General features: G+C 39.0%; 1 protein-coding gene across 2 annotated transcripts in view; it reads right to left on the bottom strand.

Moving 5' to 3' along the window:
* ELP2 (elongator acetyltransferase complex subunit 2) overlaps positions 1 to 23,020 on the bottom strand; it is a 43,465-nt gene that overhangs the window by 14,930 nt on the left and 5,515 nt on the right. The window contains exons 3-17 of one of the 2 annotated variants that reach the window (XM_039238883.1): positions 22,739 to 22,809; positions 18,999 to 19,155; positions 18,658 to 18,735; positions 16,389 to 16,453; positions 15,287 to 15,353; positions 14,668 to 14,808; positions 13,486 to 13,581; positions 11,958 to 12,058; positions 11,626 to 11,757; positions 8,981 to 9,130; positions 6,958 to 7,146; positions 4,361 to 4,427; positions 3,724 to 3,819; positions 3,523 to 3,580; positions 2,848 to 2,920 (exon numbers count right to left, since the gene is read on the bottom strand). In XM_039238883.1, the coding sequence (XP_039094814.1) occupies positions 2,848 to 2,920; positions 3,523 to 3,580; positions 3,724 to 3,819; positions 4,361 to 4,427; positions 6,958 to 7,146; positions 8,981 to 9,130; positions 11,626 to 11,757; positions 11,958 to 12,058; positions 13,486 to 13,581; positions 14,668 to 14,808; positions 15,287 to 15,353; positions 16,389 to 16,453; positions 18,658 to 18,735; positions 18,999 to 19,155; positions 22,739 to 22,809 (1,541 nt within the window). Of the gene's footprint in view, positions 1 to 2,847; positions 2,921 to 3,522; positions 3,581 to 3,723; positions 3,820 to 4,360; positions 4,431 to 6,957; positions 7,147 to 8,980; positions 9,131 to 11,625; positions 11,758 to 11,957; positions 12,059 to 13,485; positions 13,582 to 14,667; positions 14,809 to 15,286; positions 15,354 to 16,388; positions 16,454 to 18,657; positions 18,736 to 18,998; positions 19,156 to 22,738; positions 22,810 to 23,020 lie in introns of both variants that reach the window. The other variant, XM_039238882.1, reaches the window with a different exon arrangement.

Here is a 23,020-nt window from a genome sequence, read left to right on the forward strand (position 1 = left end):
TGAGGTGTGGGTGTGGAGCAACTGGAACTTCAGCCGCTGGTAGGACTGTAAAATGGTATAACCACTTTGAAAAATAGTTCGGCAGTTTCTTAAAACTTTAAATGTACATCTACCATATAATCTAGCAATTCTACTCAGAGGCATTTATTCAACAGAAATGAAAGCATATACTCCTATGAAGACCTTATATATTCATAACTGTTTTATAGGTAAAAGCCAAACAGTGGAAACAACTCAAATGTCCATTAATAAGTGAAGAGATCTACAAATTGAAATACATCTGTAGAAGAAAAACTACCCAGAAATAAAAAAGAATCAACTTCTCATATGTGCAACAATATGGATCAATCCCAAATTCTTATACTGAATGAACAAGCTGGACCAAAAACAAAAACAGAATAGTCATACTGTATAATTCCATTTATACAAATTTTAGAAAATACCAAGTACTCTATCACAAGAAAAAGCTGATTAGTGGTTTCCTAGAGATGAGGCAGGAGAAAGTAAGAAGAGGCAGGAAAGGACTTATACCAAGGGGCAGTGGAAATTTCTCGGGTTGATGCCTATGTTCGTTATCTAATTGTGGTTATGATTTCATTGTAAAAACATATGTCAAAATTAATCAAATTGGTCACTTTCAAACACAACTTACAATATGCTAACAACATCTAAAAAAATTTTGTTTAATTTTTAAAATTTTTTTAATTTATTTCTGAGAGAGAGAGAGAGAGAGAGAGAGAGAGACGGTGTAAACTGGGGGGGGTCAGAGAGAAAGGCAGATACAGAATCTGAAGCAGGCTCCAGGCTCTGAGCTAACTGTCAGCAGAGAGCCCAAGGCAGGACTCGAACCCATGAACTGTGAGATCATGACCTGAGCTGAAGTTGGACGCTTTAATCGACTGAGCCACCCAGGCGCCCCTAAATTGTTAAAAATGTTAGTTTCAAAGAAAGATGAATCTAATCATTTGCTTTACCAGTCAAAACCAAAAGTGTGGCTGGCATCCTCCATTCAAGAAACCAAGCTACCTTTGGGTTGGTGCCGAAAAGAACTAAGTTTCCATGGGCTGTTTACCCTTCTATTGGGAAGGCGAGTTTAGACAAACCTTCAGATTTAAACTTCTCAAGCCACACTATCAACCACACCTCTTTTCTGTTTATTAAAATGCAAAATACTTAGAAAAAGTATACAAGTAACAAAAAGCAAGATGCACACATTTGCTACAAGCAAGCCAAGCTGAAAAGGAAATAATCAATTACATGACTGACAGCAACCAAAGCTAAAAATAAGTTGGCTGATAGGAACAAGTATTACGGCTATTCCTGCCACCAAGGTCCATTCCTCCCCAGGTCCCTGTTAACAGAAGGAAGTACTCTCAGTACCATTCTCACAGATGGGACAACAAGCACAGGAGGTGGGGCCGGAGGGGCACAGTGATATTTCTGATGATGCCTGTCAATACTGGCCAGCGGCAAGAAGCTGTGCAGCAAAAACTGGGACAGAGGGGCCCGTCAGATGGGCAATTCATGTCCTCATGCTTAAAAGAGTAAATGTATTTTAGAAAATGTAGATAAAATGGGTGGGTCTCAAGACCTTTCAGACAACCCTCCATACATATTAGTTTGCTGCACAGAACATGGATAAATACTGACTTATTAAGTATGAGATCAATCTCGCAAGCCAACAATGATGAGCACTACTTGGCAGTCGCCTGTGCTAGTGAGCTGGCCACCACCCTGTCCCACCCTGGCATGGGCTGAGGGACCCCATTCACTTCGCTAAGACCCAAAACTGTTCCTGGAGAAACCATCAGATGGAGTGCACTCTGGATTTCACTTCTCATTCCCCTATGTATAGCTCCAGGACTCCAATTATTTAAATCATTTATCACATTCATGGGGTGCCTGGGTGATTTAGTCAGTTAAGCGTCTGACTTTGGCTCAGGTCATGATCTCACAGTTTATGGGTTCGAGCCCTGCATCGGGCTCCACGCTGACAGCTCAGAGCCTGGAGCCTGCTTCAGATTCTGTGTCTTCTTCTCTCTCTGCCTCTCCCCCACTTGCTCGCTCTCTCTCTCTCTCTCTCAAAAATAAACATTAAAAAAGTTTTTTTAATTGTTTATCACATTTTTAGGTTAAAAATACTTTATTAAATAAATCAGGTATATATCAGTTTAAATCAAGTATTTAAGAGCAAAAGTACGTGGCTGAAACAGATTTAAAATGCAAGTACAAGCTTTTTATTTTTTTTAAATGTTTATTTATTTCTGAGACAGAACACAAGTGGGAGAGGGGCACAGAGAGAGGAAGACACAGAATCCGAAGCAGGTTCCAGGCTCAGAACTGACAGCTCAGAGCCTGACATGGGGCTCAAACTCACAAACCACGAGATCATGACCTGAGCCAAACTCAGACACTCAACTGACTGAGCCACACAGGTGGCCCAGCTTTTTATTTTAAGTAAGTTCTACACCCACCCTACATGGGGCCTGGACTCATAACCCTGAGGATCAAGAATGACACACTTGGTACCAAGTGAGCCAGCTAGGTGTCCCTCAACTGCAAGCTTTTTATTTTAAGTAAGCTCCACATCTTACTCAGGGCTTACATTCATGACCCCCAGGATCAAAAGTGACATGCTTTACCAAATGAGCCAGCCAGGCACCCTGCAACTGCAAGCTTTTGAAGGGACAGAAAGGAAAAGAGGTGGAGAAAGCAAGACTCAGAAAAAGCAGGCCCCAGTGGCCTTTCACGTGGTTCTGCCTCCGTGGCCACAAAACGCAGGAGCCTGAGGACTCACGTGACTCACGTAGCATGGACCAAGTGGAATAAAGAAGTACAATCCCCTACCTTACATGCTGAGGCAAGCAGAGTCTTTGAATTGCTACAAGCAACACAAAATATTTCATAACCGTGTCCATATCTAAAATTTAAAAAGAGAAAATGAATGACCCCATATTAGTAAAAGTACCTACTTTCATGCTACAAAGTTTTAAAACGTGAGAGCAACATCAATCTTTCTAGGTAACATGCAATTCTTTCAGGGGACATAACATTTCTGTCTAGGCAAACATCTGGGGAAAAAACACAGATACTGGGGAAAATGCCTGCTTCCTAGAAGTGATACAAGTTTTCAAGCAATTAGATTAAAATACAAGCTTTCACCCCTAGCCAGCCTACAATACACAATAAATCTGGGAAAGGTTTTGATGGAGAATCATCAACGGGGAAAAGATAAAAACAAACAACAGAATAATAAATCTTAGAAATCCTTTAAAGAAAGGAAAAGAAATATAATGTGTTATATATACAAATCTAGTAAATAGAATGTACAGTAATATACTAATCTATGTAGCTTGATTCTTCCTCTTGCCTCTTGGGAAGGCCACTAAAGATTTTTAGATAAGGGGGGATAATGTCGGTAAGAGGAAAGCAAAGGAAAAAAATCAAGTTGTGTGGATTTAAAAAAAAAAAAATCACAAGTTATGACAAAACCAGATCAAAGAGCTTAGCAGTTTCACTTACAGTTTTTGAACTTCAGGCCATAAAGTATTCTGCAGAAGATGATCCTCAGTGGGCGGTTCTACAATCAACGTATAGCACTGCGATTATTATTTCTGTTTTCACACGAGTGAGTGAGGTCCACAGCACTTTTTTAGGTCAATAGTGACAGGTACATACTTTGTGTACGAATAACTATTAAACCACCTTTTAACCACTTCTTACCAGTAAGTATGGAAGGCTGAAAGGCCACTGGTTGATACTCAAAACCATTACTTGTTAACAGCTCCTCTTCATTTGAAGGCTGAGAAGCTAGGTCTCCTAGTTTAAAAGAAACACGTCAACATCATGAACACAGTCACTATATTTTTATGTCCTACATACGTCCTAATATTAAGGCATCGGTTAGGAAGCAGTGGTACCTCAAAGTACTGATTGTTCTTCAAGATGTATCAATGTGATTCCAAACCCAAGGGTACTTCCACTATTCCAGTATTTTCCAAATGTGTTCTGTGAAGCATGAGTAAATCCCTTAAAGATTTCCTCCTTTCTCTTTGACCTAACATTTCCCAAATGTTTAGAACAACTGGACAGATTCTTCAGGCTACCCATAGTAGCGTGTGTGGTGGTAGAGCTCCATGAAACACACTTTGTGAAAACTGTACCTATTTCAGGGTCTGTACATGTACAGAGTACTTACCGTGAGTACCTGGTAGAGAAAGCAAATGTATATGTTTTGATTTATGTATTGTGATTTTAAAAAAAAAAAAGGTCAATAATGAACAAGAGGTACATGTTACACAAGTGTGTAACTAGGTTTTAAATACAATGGGTTCAAAAACGTTGGATACTAAAGCCTTACCTTGAAAGACAGCTTTATTTGATAACCCCAATGCAGGGACAGTAGCTCCTTCAGGAAGATCACCATCCTGCTGGAATAAAAGGTACAAAACGTGTTTTAAACACTGAAAGTTACTATTAGGCACACAAAAATGTCATGCTCATAAATGCAGAGGAACCATTTAAAGACCACCCTGTGTGGATATCTGCACACACTTCCATTTCCTAAACCAACAGATGCAATGCTAAACAATCACTCTCCACAGACAGGCTGTAGTTAACCCCCAAGCTTCTCTACCCGATCCAAAGTCAGGCATCCTCATCCATGAGCTCATCGAACCCTAACAGCTCAGTGAGTTTCAGAGCCTGACAGGGCATGCACCCAGCTCGTTTCTAACGGAAGAGTGGGATAAAATGTGCACGCCCAGGGCTCTACTTCCAAGAGTCTCCCAAGCACATCCCTAATGATACACATGCAGACACCACTGTTTCCTAAAAGCACGTAGGGGCGGGCACCTGGATGGCTCAGTCAGTTAAGTGTCCCGCTTAGGTCAGGATCTCGTGGTCTGTGGGTTCGAGCCCCGCACTGGGCTCTGTGCTGACAGCTCAGAGCCTGGAGCCTGCTTCAGATTCTATGTCTCCCTCTCTCTCTGCCCCTCCCCCACTTGCACTCTGTCTGTCTCTCAATAATAAACATTAAAAAAAATTTTTTTTTTAAAAGGCACAAAGTATTTTCATTAAAATACTTAAATGACTCACTATTTTTAAAAACTTTTAGAGTGCCACTTATAGTGCCAATATCTGTTATACTCTGCAATGTATACCAAATTATCTCATAAGAAACTATAGGCTAACCATCATAACTGGCACATGTCCACAGGCTAAGAACATTCCTCACAATTTGGACTTTAATACAGGAGCTGGAACTCAACATAAACATGAGCAGTGAGAATTTAAACCATCAAGAGCAGCTACCCAGACATAAGAGACCACACGCTTTATCTCAGAAACCAAGAAAGATAAAACGGCATGGAAAAGAGCAATAAGAAGACTGCTACAAACCTATCCTCACATTCGGCAGGGGAACAAAACCCAAAATAGAGCAAGAGGCTTTCTAGTCCATGAAACTGCTGTATCTTAGGACACAGACCTGAGTGTCTACTGGGTCTAAGGCTCTTATGGAATCCTAAAACCACATTTCAATCACTAGAACCTGATACTAACTGCCCTTCCACCCCAGTGGCTCTACATAATAATCCCAATCAAGACTTCCCTTTTGATCTGATTCCCATTGTTTATTCTGATTAGAAACAAGCAGAACAGAATCTTAAATCCTCTTCACAGAACAAGAATGCCTGTGTCATGGGTGCTCAGTATACACTCTACAGAATTTAGTTGGAAATTTTATTTCGAATGACTTTCTTCTCCAGTCTTACCTGGACTGGTGCTCATTGCCCTGACCTCAGAGTCTCCAGGCCCAAATGTATCCTGCTCTCTTCACCCCCAAGTACTTTTTCTCACTGTCTTTGTTTAGGGACCTGCAACAGCACCCCTGTGGTCTAAACTGTGCCTGCCTCCCAAGGTCCTCTGGCACTGGGCCTTCGCCCATTCCCTCCATTTCCCTGGATACAGTACTCTTCATTCGAACAGCCAGAGCCACCCTACTGCATGTACATGCGTGCTCTCCCTCTCTCCCCTCCCTTCTCCCTAGCAAGTGTACTTAACTTACCCTTTACAATCTCAGAAGTAAAATCTGTAACCCAACTCTAAGTAAAGAACCATATGATGTGCACACTTCTGCGTAACACAACTAATTTCCCTTCCTTCAAAACTACTTTGTAATTTTTATAATTTATGTATGTATTTATTAATTTTTAAGTGAGAGAGAGAGAGAGAGAGAGAGACAGGGCATGTACATGTGACAGAGGGAGAGAGGGGCAGAAGGAGAGAGAGAATCCCAAGCAAGCCCCACGCTCAGCTCAGAGCCTGACTCAGGGCTCCGTCTCTGTAGGACCCTGGGATCATGACCTGAACCAAAAGCAGGAGTCGGGTCACCCAATCAACTGAGTGCCCAGGTGTCCCATCACGTATGTATTTTTAGAAGTAGCTCAAATCTTCTGTACAGAGTATTAAAAAAATTTTTTTTAAACTTACCTTTTCAAAAACCCAAATGAAGCCCATTAAACATTTTCTCAAGTACAGTAACCTCTTCCTTCTATGAATAATTTACTTTAGCCATCAAAAAATCCTTGGTCTCATCTAATAATTGCATGTACTTCAGTTCTACTGTTCCCTACCCCTAACCAGAGTTACGTGGAAATCTCCTTGAAAATATGACCCATCTAACATATATTGTTTTACCGTAGGTACCAATCACAGTGATGATACATGGTATTCCTGCTTTAACACTTTAATTCTTCAGTGTGTTTTTTTTAAAGAAATTTCTGGTTTAAACATTTAAATTACTGCATACCACAGTACACACAAAAGTTTGTCAAGCCAATAATAAACACAATTTGACTTTCTACCCATAATCTCCATTTACAGGCTTAAGCAACATTTTTTTAAATGAAGTGAATGGATTTAGTTCCACATAACTAAATTTAGAGGAATACTCACATTACAAAGCACAAGATTCACTGACTGGCCTGTAATGGCACAAAAATTTTCCACAAAATTCCGAGGTGCAGAAAATACTCGAAGAACTTTCTCATCTGCTCCAGATACAAACTGAAACCGACTAACCATCGCCAAACATTTCAGGTCATACCCATGTATCTGTGGCCTGGCAATTTCATGCCAAGTAACCTGTGTATTAAAAAAGGGATAAATAAAAATGACTATACATTTCAAAAACCAAGTTCTTTTCAACAAGCAAAACATCAGATGCAAATCATTTATCATGCCACGGAAATATGACAACAAAGCAGATTCATCCATGTTGTTTATCAATAATTCAATCTTTATTACTGAGTAGTAATCTTTCATATGGAGATACACACACACACACACAAGCCTACTGATCCATTCACATACTGATATATATTTAGGTTGTTTCCAGCTTGTCTTTTATTGAAAAAGCAGTTGTGAACATTTCTGTACAGGTCTTTGCATGGACATGGGCTGCTGTTTTTCTTGGGTTAATACTCTCTAGAAGTAGAATGGCTGGATGGTATAAGAGATGCATATTTACATTTTTAAGAAACTGCCAAACTATTTTCCAAAGAGGTTATGTGTTCTACAATTCCACCTGCAATATACAAGAGTGCCAGCTGCCTGCCTCCTCACCAACACTAGGTGAGGTGACAGGTGTTGAAGGTATCTCACTTCAGCTTTAATTTGCATTTCCCTAATGACTAATGGTGTTGAGAATCTTGTCCTGTCCTTATTTCCTTGTATCTTCTTTGGAGAAATATCTGTTCAAATCTTTTGCCCATTTTCATTTTTACTAGATTGGTTGTTATCCTAGCACTGAGTTCTGAGATGTTCTTTATACATTCCGGATATAAATCCTTGCCAGAGATGTGCTTGGTAAATACTTTATCCCAGTTTGTGACTTGTCTTTTCATTTTCCTGGCAGTATCTTTCAAGGAGCAGAAATCTTACATTTTAGTGAAGTCTAATTTATCCATTTTTTCATTTTTAGTTTTTTCTAAGTTTATTTTGGGGCGGGGGGGCAGATATAGAGGGGAGAGAGAGAGAGAATCCAAAGTAGGCTCTGTGCTGCTAGCGCACAGACCAATGCGGGGCTTGTACTCAGAAACCATGAGATCATGACCTGAGCCCAAGTCAGCCACTTAACCTACTGAGCTACCCAGGTGCCCCTATCTATTTTTTAAATAGATGATTAATAAACAACAGCTGAGCTATATGGGTAACAAATCACAAAAAGCCACAGAAAACCACTGCAAACCATTTGCCTTGTTTTTTAATTGACTCAACTCTATTAATTTGAACCTACCACTGCTACTGAAGTAGTAATGTCACTGGCAAATTTCACTCGATTTTATGGACTGACCCATAGGCAGATCCATGATTTGTCAGGAATTGAAGCGGAGTACACAGACTTCCTTTACCACATAGTACAGGCTTATACTCAATGGCTTGTCAGTGGTAAAGTTTTGTTGCAATTTTCTGAGCTCAGGGCCAAGATCGAAAAGTTATTGAATAAGAACTGCCCTCAAGCACTAGTATCTAATACTATATGACTTTAAAAATTAGCTTTTACTGCAGACCTGATGGTGTTTCCTAATGAATTAAACCTAAAATTATAAGGGATAGCTGAACTCCTACGTAGAACTGAAGTAAACACATTTTGAAAACAACTAACACTTAAATTGTCTCAATTTGTAAGGAGTATATACGTATGTTTAAGTTTTTAAGAAAATACCACACGGCCCTCTTGACTGGCTGTTGCCATTCTGCACCCCTACCAGCAACACGGGAACACTGGGGTTGCCCTGCATCCTTACCACTGCTCCTCACTGTCAGTACTTTCTGCTTCAGCCAATCTCAGGGTATATTGTGGCATTGAGGCATGGTTTTAACTTGCATTTCCACAGGGGCTAGCAATGTTGCCCCACTTTTCATGTGCTCATGGATGTTTCTTAAAGTAAATCAGTCGAGTTGAAAGTCACTGTACCTGTGATTGGCCTTTTCTCTTCCATGGAGCAAAAAGACGAGTTGTTTGGTCAGTACCAACAGTGATGATAAACTCTCCTTCTGGATCCCACATCAGGTCTTGGACACCATCAAAGTGCCCTGAGATAACAATCTCTGGAGTCCACTCTCTCTGCAATGAGAGTACTCTGTGATGCATCAAAATAATCAAAGATCAGCGCTGCTCACAATCAGTCCAATGATACCCTCAGGGCTAATAATGAAAAATATCTAAAAATAATAGGATCCTAAAATAAAAGGATGGGTTTTCCAATCAAGCATATGAGAACTTAAACATTCAAATCTGTGCTGTAGTCCTTTAAAGCAGTAACCCTGGAAAATTTCCCTCCATTCATCATGTATTGAATGCCTCCTAGAAGTAAGACATTACCTAACTTTTCTCTGCCTCAAAGAACTCTTCTGTAAGAGTGTGACCAAGCTTGTATGGCTGTTATGAGAATAAAATGAATTTATATCTGTAAAGCACTCATAACAATGCTAGGACATACTAAGTATTATGCAAGTATTAACCTACATAATAAAGAGTATTATGTAAAATGAGTCGGTAGATTCTGATGGCTTTCTTTATTGAACAAAAGAAGTTGCAGGTGTAGAGAACAGAGGCCAAATCAAACCTAGCTGGCCACCTGCTGAGAGAGCCTGTACCAGCAACCATGTGAACAGTGACAATGAAATACAGAAAATGTCACATCTGGTCCACACAGAATCACAAGTAGTAGTAAAACGTGATCTTCAGAGGAAAAATTAAATTTGTATCAATAAAAGTCAGTCAAAGCTAAGAAAGCTGAATACGGTGATTAAGCTAAGCTATATTATTTTCCGGTGAAAAAAATAAAAAGGGGGGGCACCTGGGTGGCTCAGTCGGTTGGGCATCTGACTTCAGCTCAGGTCATGATCTCACAGTTTGTGGGTTCAAGCACCGTGTCTGGCTCTGTGCTGACAGCTGAGAGCCTGGAGCCTGCTTCGGATTCTGTGTGTGTCTCTCTCTCTGACCCTCCCTGGTTCACACACACACACTCTTTCTCTCTCAAAAATAAATTAACATTAAAAAAAATGTTTTTAATAAATAAATAAAAACGCTGTGACTAAGAAATGCTATTAATTTCTTCTGTGACGTAAAAACTGATTCTAAAGTAAGCACTAATGGCAGTTTCCAAAAACTTTTGAACCAAAGGCAGCATTTTTGGACTATCAGTACAGTTTTCCACTGTAACAGTCCGGAAGGACAGTGTTTCTTCTTAAAATCAGTCTGATTGTTACAAATATGCCACTCTGGTATGGGAGGCTGTGTAGGTGTGGGGACAGAGGGTACATGGGAACTCTCTGTACTTTCTGTTCAGTTTTTCTATGAACGTACAACTTCTTTAAAAAAAATTACAAAGCCCTTCAAATAAAGTTTATGAAAATCCATGAATTTTTACTTTATAAAGGAAGCCATCAGGTAACATTCAGACTCTACTGACTCACATTTCACCCAGTGCTCTTATTTCTTTCATTTCTTTACTTAATGTATTTATACAGTAACCTCCATGTGCCAGACCCGGTTTTACATACAGTACAAATATTAACTCATTGAAGCATCACAGAAACCCCATGAGTCGGTGATATTTCTATTCACACTCCATAGAGGAGGAACCTGAGACAAAGGTTCGGCAAAGACATCGAGGGCACACAGCCAGTAAGTGCTGGGGTCAGGGCCTGAAGCCAGACAGTCTAGCTCCAAGGTCTATGCTCTTAGCCACTATTCCTGCAATTTCATTTCCCCAAACCCAAAGAAGGAGATCAGAAGCAAATTAGAAAGTAAGAGATGGAATAATACAGAGAGGCAGCTAGATGACTAGAGGAAAATTACCTTTTTGAGAAGAGACTAACAATTATTAAGAAGATGTAAAATAGCCCAGTATTTAAAGGACCATTTAAAATTACACTCATCAACAACTTGAGAGCATTAACACATTCCTTCCCAAAGTAACAGGTGGTTCTACCGCCCTGGTGTCAGTCATTCATCCACTGATGGTCTATGGAGTACCTAACTGTCCAAGAAAAGGCCAAATTATGTTTTCTTCTTTAAGAAGACAGACATGGGGCATCTAGGTGGCTCAGTCGGTTAAGCGTCCAACTTCAGCTCAGTTCATAGTCTCATGGTCTGGGAGTTCGAGCCCTATGTCCGGCTCTGTGCTGACAGCTCAGAGACTGGAATCTGCTTTGGATTCTGTCTGTCTCTCTCTGTCTGTCCCTCAAAAATGAATGTTAAAAAAAATTTTTTTTATATTATAGGAAACATCTCATCAAAAAATATATAGAGCTTAAAGGCAGAGCTTAAAATATATCCAGCTTAAAGTTCACTTACATAGAAAACTGACCTGTGTGCAAATTTCAAAACCTCAACAATGTTGAACAAATGAATACTTTTTGTCTTAGGAAAGTGTAAGTTTTTTAGTTAGTATAACTACAGTATAATGTCTACAAGAAGTGAATAAGCAACAAGTCATTTGAACTTAAACACCGTGTTTCTGGCAGAGTGCTGTAAGTATGCATCACTGTTTGCCTGGGTTGCATTTCACTCTATGTGATCAAAAATGCTTTATTTAAAAACACTTTTCTTACTAGGTTAGCCATATTCTGTTTCCAAAGGTGCAATGCTCCGTGGAAAGCATGAGCGATGATCATGGAGCCATCTTCATTGAACTGGCAATCATAAAATCCCAGAGTATTTCCACCTACTTCACCTACTCGAACCTATGCAATAATAGAAAAGAATTTGTAATCAAGAGTCCATACTTCTCACAGTAGAAATTATAGATTCCAGAGACTGTTATGTTCTCTCTCACTTAACACATACAAAGTGAACACTTTTACAGCTCTAGAATACAGACTTGGGGGGCTAATTATCATTTATTAAACCCAATTATCTATTCCTTAAATATGCACATTTTTACCTGTTCTAGCCAAACTCCAGACTCTTCATCCGGAGCCCAGAGAATCATGGTTTTATCCATGGAGGCGGACAACAATCTCATTGGCTGCTGCAGAAGACCATCTAAAGAATAAAAACCACTGCTTTTAGGTGACCGACAAGCATTGTGTTAGATAACCACAAAAACACGACACAGGTACTGCAAGAACATTCATTTGCAGCAACAGTAACATTTTGGAAACACCACAGAAGTTTATCATTAGAAGAACAGATAAATGAATTGTGTTATATTTACACAATGGAATATTCTACTTCAATAAAAATAAATCAGCACTACATGAATCACGATGGACACAACTCTAAAACATGTTAAGCTAAAAAGCCAAGTTGTAAGAGGAGAATACATATTGATAATCAAGTTTTAACAATGGTAAGGCAATACTGTTTGTGGCTACAGAAATGTACAGTAGAAATATAAAAACACTCATGGGATGATACGCAGTAAATTCAGGGGCCCCTGGGTGGCTCAGTTGGTTAAGCGTCTGACTTCGGCTCAGGTCATGATCTCATGGTTTGTTGGTTCGAGCCCCACGTCGGGCTCTGTGCTGACAGCTCAGAGCCTGGAGCCTGTTTCGGATTCTGTGTCTCCCTCTCTCTCTGCCCCTCCCCTGCTCATGCTGTCTCTCTCTCAGAAATAAATAAAATATTTTTAAAAAGAAAAGATATGCAGTAAATTCAGCCTTGCAGTTGTCCTAAGGGAGGAATGGAAGGGAAAGGGCTCAGGAAAGAATATACAAGGGTCCCTCAATACCAATAATATCTACACTTAACTGCAACAAATATACCCTAACAATAATAACAGTTGAACAGGGGTTAGTGGAGTATTCATTGTTGATATTCTCTCTTCTTGCCTCAGGGAAGGGGCACGGGGAGAATCTGCAGCCTGGGCCTCATTCAACCGTACGCCGCAGCACGGGCTTCGGCAAGCAACCAACACTCCACGCAGGGAGGTTAAGGGCAAAAGAAAGAGGGAGAAAGAGTCTTGTTTTTTCATAAATGATGTAGCTCAGTATTAACAACTTCCTATTTCCAGGGGAAAAGGTTCCAGAGAAGTTGCCTTTAAAAGTCAATTTCTCTTAAATCCCATGAAGACTCGATGAAAACTTTTAAGGAGCAAGTTAGGAGGGACATGGTGGCTGCAGCATCACAGCAGGAATCATACTCTTCCCACTTAGGAGTGTATGTTTCAATGGGATTGAATGTCCAGGAGAACAGAACGATAGCATTATACCAGGCCAACTAAAAAATGTCTCATATTTAAGATTTTTAGGTGGTTTTTCTTCCCCCCAAGATTTTAAGTAAACTCAACACTCAATGTGGGGCCCAAGCTTACCACCTCGAGATGAAGAGTTACATGCTCACGGACTGAGCCAGCCAGTTAGTGGAGCACTTGGTCACACTAAAAATATTTCCTCCACTGCATTTGATCAGCTTAAAATTCCACATATGAGACTCAAGTGAAATGATGAATGTGTATTTTTTTTTCCTACCTTTGTAGAATGAAGGCTGCCAATGAACTGCATTTACCCAGTTTTCATGACCAGCCAGCACAGTCTCCAGAGTAACTGCAAATGCTACTGTAATACCTACGACAATAAGAATGACATGTTCTTTCCTGAAACCTCTTCTAAAAAGAATTTCCATTACCAACTAAGTTGTATCATCATTTACTCCCTTTCCAAATATTAGAACAGAATTTCTATGATATAGATAGATGCAAAAAGAGCATTCAACAAAGAGATAAATTTCATTACCTTCACCCACTGTTCAACATTATAAGAGAAAAAGTTCTACAAATACATACATTTTTCTCTATCTAGTCAGAAGTACATATTAAGGAATATGTTCAATTTGAAAAGTTTTCTGGGATAGCTACTGTTAAACTGCAGTGAGAAACTGAAAAAAGACATGTCGGCCTTCTTGCTAAACTGTCATTATCAGCATATAGTAGCCTAAAATACCACTTCAAAAAAAGAAAAATGCAGAAATGAAGGAGGTCAAATCAGTACTGTGACCTTTCAAACAAACTAATTAATAAAAATGTAACAAAAATGTCATATTTGGGAATAGCCAGCTACTCATAAAATGCTGCTTAAGGATTTCTTGGTTCTCCCCATAAAACTATGTTACCAAAATCTTAACTCTAAACAGCTTCCAAACCAAGAAGGGGAAGAACCAAGAAGCGTATTCCTAGGTGAACAACACTCACTGTGGACTAACTTTACAATTCAGTTGAACACTTAAAAATATTTCCTTCAAATACAAGCAAGGATCTGCTGGCAGGGCTACTGCTCTCATTCCACACAGTATGAAATCAGAATTACACATCCCACTCGAGTGTAGAGCTCTGACTCATCTTCTCTCATCCAGGAAAAGCACGAGTAACTTACTTTATTCCTTGAGATCTTCCAATGCTCAAACTACAAATTTGGCATCTTATAATTTGAGAAAACAGTAGACATTTTCAGCAATTTCTAAAAATCTTACTAATATGGTTTAGAAGAAAAGTTTCATATATGAAAAATAACTTATCCGCAAAAAGATTTTTGTTTAATGCATAGTATCAGTTTCACAGAGGTATCTGATACTTTTGAAAAACTAACCTTCACCTAGGTGTACTGATAAATGAATTCAGTTAGGAAACTGTTACATCAAATATTTTCTTTACTCACCTTCAGTTTCTATCGTAAAAGTATTTTCCTTCAGTTTTATATTATCATCATCTTGAGTTCCTAAAGATGTTGATTTTACATATAGCTTCCATATTCGTATCAGGCAATCTTGTGAGCAGCTCGCTAGGAAAAGATCTCTACCTAACAAAACAACAAATTTTATTATTTTTTAAACACTATAGTCTTAAATTTATGTAAAAGACTTTCTCCTCCACAAGATGCAGATCTGTAATCTTCCTGAAAAAATGAGACTTTGCTTCCCTAACCTTTACTCACTTGACCTATATTCTTTTTCAGTAACATTGGCAAATATACATACAATACTAATAAATGGTTATGACGAGTGTTCTTATACAGTCTACACAATTCTACAAAGAACTCAAGAATGTCTACATGGGTAATAGCTAGTGACCTCTTTAAAACATCAACTACTTTCATCCTCTACCACCCTAGTTAACAGTTAACAAAAGGGGTAAATAACCTCTTTTCTAAAAGGGACAACGGAAAAATGTTACATACAAAGAAAACTTTAAATGAAAACATAAGAGGCTGCTTTCCAGGAAGCTCCACGCACTTCATATGCCCCATCATATGAACTTCAGCAAGATTTCATACTGACCAAAGGTTGCCCATTCCACGCCTCTTATCCAATCCTCATGTCCACAGAGAAAAAGCACTTTCTGAAACTAGTAAGATAACAAAAATCATCAGCTTCGATGTAAGAATTTAATATTTTCATGTATTATCACTGATTTCATTTGGGGTCACAGTCCTGATGCACTGTTTTTTGTTTTTTTAAATTGGGAACACTATCTGATCAGACATAAGACAGAGCTCTCATTTCAGAATGAAAAATCTCATAATCCTCTAACTCATCTAACTGAGCAATGCTGAGCAGGTAATATAATATCTATAAATAAATAAATACTCTAAATGTTTACAGGATAAAATGACATGTATTATTCTGTAGAAAAAGTTGGGTGGTCAGACATTCACAACCATTTTAAACTTTACTATACAATGCAAAGAAAAAAGTATCTCTACCATTAAATAAGTTTTAAGTGAACCAAACCTCCCTCCTCTAATGTCTCGATATCTAAGTAAGCTCAGAAAGACAAACACTACCAGCTGTATTTCACCATAGATATGTTACAATTTATTTAGAATTTACAAAGGAAGTGGGGCGCCTGGGTGGCTCAGTTGGTTGAGCGTCCGACTTCGGCACAGGTCATGATCTCACAGTTCGTGGGTTTAAGCCCCGCGTCAGGCTCTGTGCTGACAGCTAGCTCAGAGCCTGGAGCTTGCTTCAGATTCTGTGTCTCCCTCTCTCTCTCTGACCCTCCCCTGCTCACGCTGTCTGTCTCTCTCTCTCTCTCAGAAATAGATAAAAACATTTTAAAAAATTTAGAATTTACAAAGACAGTAAAACAAAACAAAAACAAAACCACTACCACAGCATCTTCCTCTCGTCCTTCCACTGTCTAATGATCCATTCCCACCTAACGACCCTGGACCAGGTGGCCAAGGCAGCACTTACTGGGTGTTCAAATAGAGTGGAAAACTGTCTAAAAAAGAGGGCTGTCAAAAAAGATTCTCCTGCTGGATTATTTTGGTTTAGAGTAGAACATCCCTAAAAATCTATAAGCTAGAAAGAGGCTGTAATAAAATATGTAATTAAGCAGAACATATAATTCCAGTATCTTAATAAAACCATTAATTACCTGGTCATTTTGTTGAACGAATAAGTGAATTTTGCAGTCATCATCGCCACATGCTAATATTGGTACTGGGAGGATAAAAAGAGGCTTTACTGTAAATACTCCATCACATGTAATGATTATCACCTATGGTGGATTCTAAGAACTTGGTAAAGAATCTAGGCTTCTATTTCCCACACTCTGAACAAATGAATTCAAAGTGCTCAGTGTCTGTGGAATAAAATAAATACTCTCAAATGTTCTACTAAACAGTTACTTGGCTTGGCACCTGGGTGGCTCAGGTGGTTGAGCAACAGACTCTTGATTTCAATTCAGGTCATCATCTCACAGTTTGTGAGATCGAGCCCCACATTGGACTCTGTGCTGACAGTGCAGAGCCTGTTTGGAATTCTCTCTCCCTCTCTCTGCCCCTCCTCCACTCTGTCTCTCAAAATAAACTTAAAAAAAAAATAAACAGTTGCTTGGCAAAGAATCACTGCTAATTAGCTGCATGTCCTTTCCTCCGTCCTGGATCATTTATGATAGAGGAAGCAGTGAAAAGAGAAACACAATAAGCAAGCTGGAAGCATTTCACTATGTCAGCCGGAAGATTAATATGAAAAGCTGCTGGCCCAACTGAGCCAGAAAATGTAAGAACTATGTATGAGTTCAGCATCATGGCTATTGCACAAAGATTTAAGGGTTTGTTACTTAAAGGGCCTTACACTTTGAGAATTCAACAGGAAAACAAAATTCATGAAGCACGTAGAGAATAAAACAAAAGGACATGTAATTACTGCATAATTCAAAGTTGCTAAGAGAACAGCTCTTAAAAGTTCTTATTACAAGGAAAAAAATTCTGTACCTACGGACGGTAAGGAATGTTCACCAGACTTAGTGTGATTTCACAATACATACAAATATCAAATCGTTACGCTGTAAACTTAAAACTAATACATGTCATTTATACTTCAATTTTTAAAATAAGAGCAGGTAATTAAATACATGGTTAAAATGTTATGAAAGGTGTGACTATAAAAAAATTCACATTACCAAAGGACAGCAGATAAAATAAGGACTTTTTCTAAGTGAATATAAACTAAGTGTGTTTTTCAAAGATTTTCTCACTTTAAATCAGATTTAAAAAAAAAAACAAAAACCCAAGGGTGCCTGGGTGGCTCAGCAGGTTGAGCATCCAACTTTGGCTCAGGTCATGATCTCACCGTTTGTGAGTTTGAGCCCCGTATGGGGCTCGCTGCTGTCAGCACTTCAGATTCTCTATCCCCCTCTCTCATTGCCCCTCCCCACTGGCTGGCATCTCTCTCAAAAATTAATAAGTAAACATTAAAAAAAAAAATCCACAAACAAAAACTCCAGTCACTTGGCCTCACTGCGGATGGCAAGAAACTAAATTCTCTAATATGAAGCCAGTATGTGTGAGTCACTCCCCCCGGGGAGCCCCTGCACAAAGTTCATCACATGAAAACACGGAGGTGCAGTTCCTGCTGCAGAGGGCAAAGGAGGCTGGTGCCCTCTCCACCAGGTATGTCCTCCAGGCAACTGAGGTGGCAGAGGTGGACTGAACCTCATTGGCCATCAACTCTGTGGAGGATAATCAAAGGTATGCACAGATGGGTTTCATAGAAAAAGGGAAATTTTTCTGGTCCTGGGCAAGTGGTCATTATACAGGATGTGAAGAGAAATGTTCACAGGGTTCGTCTTCAGTAGTTTTTCATCTTATCCCAGACTTTCGCCTTCAAAGAGTTTATTTTCCCAAATTAGATTTATAGATGTTGATAATGTACATGATAAAGGGCATCAATCCCAACTACACATGAGGTCACTTAACTCTTCAACAGCTATCAAAATTCTTAACAGCTTCTTTTAATTTTATGTTCTATACACGGATCAATTGAGTGCTGAAAACAAAAGTACACTTCGGGGAACACAGCATAAGGAATAGAGTAGTGGAGTCATTGTGTTGTACACCTGAAGCTAATGTAACATTGTGTGAGCTATACTTCCATATTTTTTTTTAAAGGTACGTATTATCCATGTTTCAACTTGTTTCATGAAAACATGTAGATAAAATATTAGGACCTAATGTTTCTGGTTGTAGGAAGACATAAAAATACATTGCTGTTTTTTGTGGGTTTTGGGGTTTTTTAGGTAGGCCCTATACCCAACATGGGCCTCAAACTCACAACTTGGAGATCAAGAGTCACATGCTCTACTGAGCCAGTCTGGCACCCTATAATGCCGTTTTAATGTATATACTTAGCAGAATACTCACCATCAGTATCAGGCAAACAAGACAAGCAGAGAGCCAGAGTGAATCCATTTTCAAAGTTCAAAGTCTGAAGGCATGTTACTAAGAAATAATAAAAAACACCATGAACAACTAACACTGAGCTTATCCACCTAAAAAGGTTGGTCAGCATCATCACAGCCCTGGGTGCAGCAGGGGATGAGAGAAGTCAATCCTGAGCTCCAATGACCATGTAATTGTAAATGGTCAATTTTTAACGTTACAGATTAAAAAAGGACTTACAAGCCTGAAAAAAAGTGACATGTGTGTTCTTCCATCACCTGACAATTACTATTTCATTCATATCATAATTTCTCTAAACCTACCTTCTGAACCATTTTTAGACCAAACTCGAACAGTAGAATCGGAAGCTGCAGACACAATCAGTGTATGTAATGCAACACCTGGTGCCCTCTTCTGGTAAAGAGCATGCACTGCATAAACAGGTCCTTCGTGGCCTTGGAGATGGACTGCTTTTAAAAGCTACATCAGAAAGAAATGACAAAAACACAGTGATAAAAAAGGAATTAACAGTTTTACCTTTACTAAATGAAAATCACAGAATTTAAAGTACTGTTAAAATGCCTGACCTGGAAATACATCGTCTCAAGCTGAAGAGAAAGTAAACTCGAGAGAAGTTGGTCTGACTACAGTAAGGACACTTGGGTGTGCATACCCTTTGACACAGCAATTTCACATCTAAGAATCTACTCTGAGATGCTAACCACATTAGTAACAATAACAAATGCATAAAGACATTCATCACACACACTTTATATCAGTGAAAAACTGCAATCAATCTAAAATTTCTAAGAGGAACTGACTGAATTATTGTAGATCTACACTATAGTCAAGAAAAAGGATAACATGGAAGGAAAACCACAACACTGGTATTTTTGAAGACTACTGCCAGCTTTGTGGAATATTCCTCCTTTTGGATCAGTCTGATATTTCCTCATGAATAAATTCAGGATACACATTTCAATATTACTCTCCACGTGCATCTCATCAGGAAGCACATGATATCACTCTGCCACAACATTAGTGAAGTTAAGTTGGTAACCTAGTAAAGGTAGTTTCTCTGCCAGGATTTTTCACTGTAAAGGTAAAAATGTTTTTGGTGATGTTATGGAAGATTATACTTTGGAACTGGGTAAATATTTCTCCAAACTTTAACCAAATACTTTTAGCATACACTCGTGATACTTGCTTGACTCAAGTACAGCTGGACAATGAAAAAAAAAATGGCAAACAGAACTAGGAAATTCCATTTGTTTATCGTCTACCTGCTTCCATGTAAGATTATTCCCTGTGATACCACTGCCGCTATTTTAGGTGTACTTTTTAAGAGTTCAAAATATATGAGATTCCATCACATCCTTTGGGAAGTACCTTATATAATTTGCTACCTACCAAAATAGAGGGGTCTCTTAAACGTCTCCTCAACTGTTTTCCCAATTAAGCAGAACTCTGTCATTCAAGAAGATAATAATTACATATAAAGTTCTGTACACTAAATTCCGGAAATAATTAACTTCTGGTTTCTTTGAAAAATCATTTAAAATAAACTCAAGCACAGAATATTCTCTTTTATGTATAATTATACACACCAAATAGAGAACTAGAACAATGTTCATTAGAATATTAACTCTGTTGAGGTTCTGTACTTAGTTTTCCTTCTCCACGCTTTCCGGTGAACTTTCTTCACGAGTCTATATCATCACTCCCTAAAAATTTAAATCTATTGAAAATACTCACTTTACATTGTTAAGCAGGGGTATATGTCAACCATCAGAGAATTTTAAAAACTCAAACAAAAGAAACCTCTCATGTTCGTCACCTTGTTAAACAACGCTCATTCTTCAAAGACTCAAACCTCTCATTATACCAGCTTAGAATTATTTCCTTTTATCAGAAGTCAAGGTGTGTTGAACACCTGTGTGCATGGAAATGCATATGGAAAGGAGCCTAAGGCTCTAAGGTTTCCCCGTGTGGCCCCTTGCTCTAAATCCTCTTACTCCCTTTATCCCCCTTTTATGCTTTTCACCCTCCTGCCGTCCTCCCTGTCTGGCCTCACATTCTCTCCTCCAGCCCCTCCCTGAGTTTGCGGTCACCAGATACCTGCTCTGTCCGACCCTCTAATGACAAAATCGTGGGGCAGCACTGAGGAAAGAGTTTTAAGTCTCACCTCAAGATCTCAAAAACGAGTGTTCAAATCACTCACGTTCTCTGGATTCCTCTACCAAGATCAGTCCAAACAGAAGTGAAGTTTGCTACACCTCCCTTTGCTGTCATTCAAGTCTAAGTGCTTCCAAAATCCCCACCTCCACACCTGCCCTCTTTCTGGGGACAAGTATGGATGTCTGGCCAGCAATTCAAGTGAAATGTCTACAAGTAAATTCCACATTTTCCCTCTTATCTCCCTATCTTACTTTGTAGAAGCACCTTTCTCCCAGGACTTGGAAACATAATCCCACTATTTTTAGTTATTTACTCCCCTAACACCAACTCCCACTCCTTTGATAAATTAGCTAGTCAATGTCAAAATCCTTTACCCTTCAAAAACACCTCACATTGCTTTCTTCCTATTTTTTCCTACTCTGATTTGGCACATTGCTGTCAGATTAATCTTCTTTTGATACCCATACTCTTCTGCTTAGAAATCATCAGGGACTTCCCAATGCCTGCTAATAAAGAACAAACTCTTAAAGCTGATATCCATATTTCCACATGATCTTCTCCTATAGCACTTTTAGTATTACTGCCTGCAATGACTTATCAAGAAACATTTCCAGAACATGAAACTCATTCAGAGTTTCAAGGAATGCTAAGAGATTTAAAAGGGGGGTGGGGGGTTCAGACTTGAAAGAAGTTTGGGAAATGCTAGTTAAACAAAGACACGATGGTCCACATCAGAACTTCACAGAGACCTCACTATACTTCCGGTACTCTGGGACTCTCTAAAGAAGGTAGAGAATATAGTGTTTCCCAACCTTAATTGGCCAGAGATTCCTTTTTTCACATAATTTCTTGAAAGATGAATAGTTCCCTGAACAAACTTTAGAAAGCCCTGCCCTAAAGACATCTTAGGCTTTGGTTAAGACTGGATACTGCTGAGCAGGTGGTCTCCTTTATCAACTGAGCTTTTTCATTCATGCCACTTTTCCTACCAGGAAGTCTCCACCCTTAAATTCCTCCCAAGGAGGGGCGCCTGGGTGACTCATGGGTTGGGTGTCCAACTCTGGCTTATGATCTCCCTGTGTCGGGCTCTGTGCTAAGAGCTCAGAGGCTGAAGCCTGCTTCAGATTCTGTGTCTCCCTTTCTCCCTGCCCCTCCTACGCTCACACTCTGTCCCTCTCCTTCAAAATTAAACATTAAAAAAATTTTTTTTTTAATTCCTCCCAAGGAAACCACCTGATACTTTAAGACCCAACTCAAAGGCCACCTCTTAAAACTCTACTGAACTCAAAGAAACAGGGCTGTGGTACAGCAAGCTAGAGCACACATCTATGGAGCTATCCTTGTTCTTTATTCAAGTACATTTTGCCTTCAAACTATGCACATGAATCATGAATAGGATTCTGCTTCATCTACATCTCTGCATGACAGATGTTCAAATGTCTAATGCGCTAACTTTTAATCTTTGCTTACAACTAGTAATAACCTAGTGTCCATCAATAGACATCCATCTGTACTCAGCATTGCATATTATAACGTCACTCAGAATTATGTAAATCTATATCTACATGGTAGCAGCTGTCCTATAAACAAGGCAGTATTAATTTATGCTATCAGTAAAGACAGAACAAACAGCCCCATATGTGCAGTATAAAAAGCATTCCAAAATGATGGGAAATTCACAGAAATGAATAACAGCATATGAACACTAGAGCCAATATCAGAAGGAAGGGTACAGGGCATGCGAAGTATAGAAGATACAGGATCTGGATTACTAACAGGAGTAAGGCAATTTCATAAAAGAAGAACACAGAAGAAATGACAAAAAAGAGCTGAAAATAAAAGCAGATAAAAGTCATTTCTTATAACTATAAACATGTCTACCCACCTGATTATTTTCTATTTCCCAGTGAATCACTTGATTATCAGATCCTCCAGAAACTAATTCAGTAGAAGGAGCTGAAAAAAGTTATGTCTCTGTAAATATTTTTATTATTTTTTCCCAGCTGTTTTGAAAACTTTCAAAGCAAAGACTCACCAACTGTTAACATTTTGCCACATTTACTTAACATTTCACTTTCTCTATATATGCATATTCATCTCACTTTCTCCTTACTTTGACAAACCATTTAAAAATAAACTGTAGACATCAGGACATCTGACTCGCTAA

Source organism: Hyaena hyaena, unplaced genomic scaffold, assembly GCF_003009895.1.
Source record: "Hyaena hyaena isolate Hyena2069 unplaced genomic scaffold, ASM300989v1 scaffold_150, whole genome shotgun sequence".
NCBI classification, from domain to species: Eukaryota; Metazoa; Chordata; class Mammalia; order Carnivora; family Hyaenidae; genus Hyaena; species Hyaena hyaena.